Source organism: Papaver somniferum, chromosome 11 (genome assembly GCF_003573695.1).
Source record: "Papaver somniferum cultivar HN1 chromosome 11, ASM357369v1, whole genome shotgun sequence".
NCBI classification, from domain to species: Eukaryota; Viridiplantae; Streptophyta; class Magnoliopsida; order Ranunculales; family Papaveraceae; genus Papaver; species Papaver somniferum.
Window position 1 is genome coordinate 136,998,690 of NC_039368.1, and position 6,486 is coordinate 137,005,175.

General features: G+C 36.7%; 2 protein-coding genes across 2 annotated transcripts; both read right to left on the reverse strand.

Moving 5' to 3' along the window:
* Window positions 1–1,038: 1,038 nt before the first annotated feature.
* On the reverse strand, window positions 1,039–1,884 carry LOC113325284 (uncharacterized mitochondrial protein AtMg00810-like). Its single transcript, XM_026573483.1, has one exon. It carries the CDS (start codon window positions 1,882–1,884, stop codon window positions 1,039–1,041), a length of 846 nt encoding a protein of 281 aa, XP_026429268.1.
* Window positions 1,885–2,446: 562 nt separating this feature from the next.
* On the reverse strand, window positions 2,447–4,851 carry LOC113325285. The gene is made up of 2 exons (XM_026573484.1): window positions 4,044–4,851; window positions 2,447–3,477 (listed from the first exon to the last, which is right to left on the reverse strand). Exons 1-2 carry the CDS (start codon window positions 4,849–4,851, stop codon window positions 2,447–2,449), a joined length of 1,839 nt encoding a protein of 612 aa, XP_026429269.1.
* Window positions 4,852–6,486: the final 1,635 nt, after the last annotated feature.

Genomic DNA, 6,486 nt, shown 5'->3' on the forward strand with positions numbered 1-6,486 from the left:
GCTTAGCTCCAGGTCCGTTACAAATTCTTTAGTACTAGTGTTTAATCAATAACATGCTTTGTTAGTTCACATTGGAAAGTGACGCTCTGTTGCTCTTCACTTGCTTAAATCTTACTAAATGATTTGGTTTTGTCTTCTAATTGAGTTTCTACTGGTAATGAGGCCGAAATAGATTCTAAAAGTGCTTTAAATTATTGAGTATCTTGACCATCCTTTGATAAGATCTTATGCTAAATAAGAGATGAAAATTCCTGAGACTGAGGATATCAGGATACTGATGATTTGAATGATTTTGACTCTAACTTCAACTATGAAGAGCAACTTGATGTTGTCAACTGCTCGTTTCAGTATGAAATTGATGATGTTTTGAAGAGTGATTTGTTTCTTTTCCTTTGGGTCTTCCTAAGTTTAAGAACCTTAAGCAGCTTTTAATGGAGCTTTTGTTTAGACTATTATTTGGAGGTTCTAACTCGCACCATCGTGAGCTTGTTTTAGTTCTCTCGCTTTTTTTTCTTTTTTTTCTTCCGTACTTGTAACTTTGGCGTCATTCTTTGTTACATCTTCATTTTTCCATTTACATGTCAATAGAAAATATACTGCTCGTTTATTTACTTTATTCAGAATGTCGTTTGTTTGCATATATAACAGCCAAATTGCTCGTTCATCAAAGTGTTTTTTTAATCAAAACAACCGAAAGAACCCCATTAATTTTGAATTGATTTTGTGAAGTTTTTGGATGAGATTGACAACATATACACAAATGTGTGTCCGAGAATGCCAATTTTTTATTATTGAGACTTTCAGGCTCATACTAAATTCATTTGCTAGTTTACTTGAATGGAAAAATGAAACGACAAGGTAGAGAAGATGAAGATTTCTTATTATTGAAAAGCTTGGTTACAAAATCAGTATTCCCTTAGGCTAAATAGGAAGATAACCAAAAACAGATTTGGCTTGTATTAACTCAAAATAATATCTTTTGTAACTATTATATTTCCTAACTATATAAACAATATCTACATAAATATACAATATCTCCTAGTACTCCCCCTCAAGTTGGAGCATGAAGATCACGAATGCCCAACTTGCGAAGAAGTAACTCAAACAGAGGACGACCCAGAGCTTTGGTGAAAATGTCTGCAAGCTGCGCGTTTGTGCGAACATGAGAAGTAATAATAGCGCCAGACTGAATTTGATCTCGTACATAATGACAATCAATCTCAATATGTTTTGTGCGTTCATGAAAAAAAGATTAGCAGCAATATGAAGTGCGGATTGACTGTCACAGTAAAGACGCATAGGCTGAGAGTAAAACACACCTAGAGATTTCAATAATGTCTTTAGCCACGTGAGTTCACTACAAGTATGAGCCATAGAACGATACTCGGCTTCAGCAGAAGAACGAGATACCGTGTGTTGCTTCTTTGTCTTCCAAAATATAGGTGAGCCTCCCAAAAAAATAAAATAACCAGTAAGCGAACGACGACTAAGTGGGCATGAGGCCCAATCAGAATCACAATAAGAATTAAGTTGGAGAGCACTATCCTTACGTAAAACAATCCCTTGACCCGGATGGCCCTTTCGATAACGAAGAACTCGAAGAGCAGCTTCCCAATGAGATAACCGAGGAGACTGCATAAATTGAGCTAACACATGCACCGAGTAACACAATTCAGGACGTGTAATAGTCAAATAAATCAAACGTCCAATAAGTCGACGATACTGAGATGGATTAGAATAGAGAGGTCCATCATCTAGAGCTAGACGATGATGTTGATCAATGGGTGAAGAAGCTGGTTTGGCTCCAAGAAGTCCAGTCTCAGACAGAATATCCAAGGTGTATTTCCGTTGAGATAAAAACAAACCATCAGCTCCTCGAGACATTTCAATACCAAGAAAATACTTGAGATTTCCCAAATATTTCATATAAAGCAACGGCTTAAATATGCTTTAAAAGCAGTAATAGCAGCGGAATTATTCCCAGCAATAATTAAATCATCCACATATACAAGTATATTAATGAAGTTCTCACCTCGTCGTAGGGTAAACAGAGCGTAATCAGCAAAATACTGTACAAATCCAAAAGCCTTAAGAGCACCTGCAAGCTTAGCAAACCAATTACGAGGAGTTTGACGAAGACCATACAAAGATTTATGGAGTCGACACACTTTACCAGGATATTTAGTCGAAAATCCTGGAGGAAGTTGCATATATATACTTCCTCATCAAGATCCCCATGTAGAAAAGCATTATGAACATCCATTTGATGTAACTCCCAATCACGAGCAATTGCGACTGCTAAAAATGTTATAGAAGAAACCATTTTATCTACGGGAGCAAATGTTTCATGATAATCTACCCCTTCAACTTGTCTATTATCAAGAACAACCAAGCGAGCCTTGTATCGCTCGACACTACCATCAGAATTATATTTAATTTTGTAAACTCATTTACAACCAATAGCTTTCTTCCCTGGCGGAAGATCAGTAATAGATAACGTGCCATTCTTATCAAGGGCACCAATTTCCTTAGACATAGCTACGCGCCAAACCGGAAGACGAACAACTTCTGCATAACTCGTAGGTTCTTTAAGAATAGTTATCACCACCAAAAAACGAGTATGATTAGCAGAAAAATTTGCACAAGACACATAATTAGTTATGGGATAAGGCGTACCTGAGAACGTTGATGAGTGAGGAGTGGAGGAGTCAGGATCTATTGTTTCGATAGTATTACATACATAATCTCTTAACCGAGTATTAGGAACTCGTGACCGAGCACTTCTTCTAACAGTCGTGTTAGAAATGTCACTGACAACTTCATTATTTTCTGTAGCCGGTAATAAAACTTCCGAGAAATTTTCCGTAGCAATGTTGTCAGGTAGATGAATATTACCAGGTGAATCACGGTCTGTCACATTTCGCATATTCACTCCGGACGAGTCATTAGTTTCTGGAACGCCACCGGATTTTGCACCCATCAGTACCAGATTCTGTGTATGCACGTCAGTCGAGACAAAAGTCTCTGAAGCTTCACCTGATGACGTGTTCAGCGAATGATTTCCATTCACGCCAGAAGAGACAAAAGTCTCTGAATCTTCAAATGATGACTTATTTAAATCATGTGAAGTGACGACTTCACTTGTCCTCCGTGTCACGTTAATGTTAGGTCGACTAGTGGCCATTGGACTCCCCCTTCCTGATACATTTTGAGATAAATCTGTAGATGAGACAAATTTGTCTCCAGAAGCTGCTGACAGACCAGCAATCCTGTCTGTCTTATTAGGTTCTGCTGACACTTGTTCCGTGCTGCCTTGGTTCCTTGTGGCTAGTATTTGTGTGCTATCAGACACTAAAAGTCCAGATTGTTCTGCAGAAATTACAGACCACTCATCCACCCCAATTGCAATATTATTATCTTCGTTGTTATTATTATCGGAAGAAACAATTGTGTAAGAAAATTTGTTTTCAAAGAAAACTACATCACGAGACACAAAAAATTGTTTCGTTTCCAAATCAAATAACTGTCAACCCTTTTTTCCATATGGATAACCAACAAAGATACATCTTCGACTTCGTGGATTAAACTTATTACGATCACGAGGCACAATATTTGCATAGCACGAGCATCCAAATACCCGAATAAGGTTATAAAAAGGAGGCTTTCTATGCAACAATTCATATGGAGTTTTCCCATTGTGCAAGGGAATAGGCGTGCGATTAATAACATAAGCAGCAGTTAAGATACATTCACCCCAAAACCGAAGAGGTAAATTGGCTTGAAATCGTAAAGCACACGCCACATTCAATATATGACGATGCTTGCGTTCAACTCGCCCATTTTGTTGTGGTGTATCCACACATGAAGTTTGAAATTCTATACTTTTTTTAATAAATAATGAAATTAATGGAAGAAATTCTGTACCATTATCACTGCGCACCTTCTTAACTTGTCTATCAAATTGCGTCCTAGCCATAGCACAAAAATTCTGAAAAATTTGCACCACCTCAGTTTTATGTGCCATCAAATAAACCCAAACACACCGAGAATATCGTCGACAATGGTAAGAAAATAATGTGCACCGCAAGAAGATGGAGTACGATAGGGACCCCACACATCACAATGAACCAAATCGAAGAAGTCATCTGCTTTATTCTCACTAACAGGAAAAGTAGTCCGAGTTTGTTTAGCTTTAAAGCAAATATCATACGGTTCATTAACAAATTTCTGACAATCAACTTTATTCGCACCCGGAAGTAAAGAAATAACCTTATTAGACGCATGACCTAAACGTCTATGCCACAGACAATAATCTTCTCCAGCAGATACTCGATTTGCCGCGCATTCCACTGTGAAAGATATATCTTCTCGTTTCTCACCCACACCAACCATCGTCCTCGTAGTACGGTCCTGTATCACACATAACTTATCAGTCAAAGTGACAACACATTTCAAATCTTTAATTAAACATGCTAAAGAAATCAAATTGCAGTGGAGATCAGGAACGAATAAAACATGAAGTAGTTTCATATTGTTTTCAAACACTACGGTGCCTTCGCATGGAGCATGAGAGTATGTGCAACTCGGGAGCTTTACGGAAGAGAAACCGATTTCATGAGTTTTAAACAAAAACTCTTTACTTCCTGTCATATGTCGTGAAGCCCCAGTATCAAGTATCCATTTACCATAAATCTTCTCCTTCGGATCATTATTCGAAGTTTTCACCGTTTGCACAATGATTTCCCATTGGGTATCAGTAAGAATATCAGCAAGACCCAGTCGATCTTGTGACGATAGAAATCTTCCACCGGAGTTAGTGGTTGTGATCGCTAAATTAGCTACAACAGCCATAATATTAATCTTCAACACAAATTTCTGATTTTAAAATAAAAAAATAAAAAATAATGTCTTTCCTGGCTCAGATGCCATGAAACGACAAGGTAGAGAAGATGAAGATTTCTTATTATTGAAAAGCTTGGTGACAAAATCATTATTCCCTTAGACTAAATAGGAAGATAACCAAAAACAGATTTAGCTAGCATTAACTCAAAATAATATCTTTCATAACTATTATATTTTCTAACCATATAAACAATATCTACATAAATATACAATATCTCCTAATAAAAATTATTAATAAGAAACCGTTTCGCTCTCGCCAATTTGTGCATCATTCATTTTCCAATAACCTATGTACAGGAGTTCATAAATGCCATTTTTGTTTTCTCCATTTGCTATCTTAGTTGGTTAAACTGGGGAAACACCAAAATCCAAAGATTTCGAAAATTAAGTAAACGGTAATTGAGATTGTGGAGGAAAATGAATAGGAATCAACGGCTTTACATCAACGTTTCTTGCATTAACTGTAACTGTGTTTTTACCGCTTATCTCTCGCTATGTTCACAGGCTTAGAGGAATTGTTTGACATGGTCTGTCCAGTTAATGATGATTGCTGACGCAAATTTTCCATGAAACATGATCCAGTGCAGCCTTTTATGTCTATCTAGTTTACTTTAGAATGTCATTTGTTTCCCCTACTTACTACTCCCACCGTTTCAAAATAATAGGCAGATTTGTGTATAATTGTTATCGTGCCTTCAACTATCATTTCAGTGTTACTCGAGCGATTAATCCTGCTAATTGGGCCGAGCATCTTTTTATAAGATGAAGCCTCAAACAAATATGCAATTTGATAAAAATATTGGAAATTGTTGTTACTTTTTTACTTGACGCAATTGTCCCTTTTTTTTACTCCAATTAGTATAACTCCTAATGTATCATAATTTTTCTGGGGCATAGTCTTTATGCAATCAGGAAAAGTGGTACTTTTTCTCAGTTTCAGGAAAAATGATACTATCGACACGTTTCAACAAAAGTTATACTCTCGTCCTGTATCAGAAAAAATGATCTTTTCACCCCGTTTCTGGAAAAGTGATACTGTCAACCACGTGTCTGGAAAAGTGATACTTTCGCGCCGTATCAGGAAAAACAATATTTTCACGTCGTGTCAGGAAAAGTGATACTTTCGACGCCGTGTCAAGAAAATGATACTTTCGCGTCGTGTCAGGAAAAGTAATACTTGCGCGCTGTGTCAGTAAAAATGATACTCTTATTCCGTGTCAAACAAAATGATATTTTCACGCCTTGTCAGGTAAAGTGATATTTCACTCCGTGTAAACAAAAAATGATGATTTCACAGTGTATCAGGAAAAATGAAATTTGCATTACGTGTCAAAAAAAAAAAATGATAGTCTATGACATTGCAGCAAGTAGTTACCTGGGTTCATCTCAATGAATTATGAAAAAGTAGTCTCTGAATCAAAATAATGATCCACTAATAAAATCCTTTAGTGATTCACTCTCTTGTGTTCATCGGACAAATCATTGTTTGGAAAAATAGAATTTCTCTTACAAGATAAGTGATTGTGGTCTCGTCAGTCAATTAATAGGTTGAGAATGCATGTCTATGTCAAAATCAACTGCAAA

Bases quoted from the DNA above. Each gene is read 5' to 3' on its own strand.
- LOC113325285 (XM_026573484.1), bottom strand. From the start codon at position 4,851: ATGGCTGTTGTAGCTAATTTAGCGATCACAACCACTAACTCCGGTGGA. The intron at 3,478-4,043 runs GTGTGTTTGGGT...CTCGTGATGTAG, and splicing joins CATTGTCGACGATATTCTCG to TTTTCTTTGAAAACAAATTT.
- LOC113325284 (XM_026573483.1), bottom strand. From the start codon at position 1,884: ATGTCTCGAGGAGCTGATGGTTTGTTTTTATCTCAACGGAAATACACC.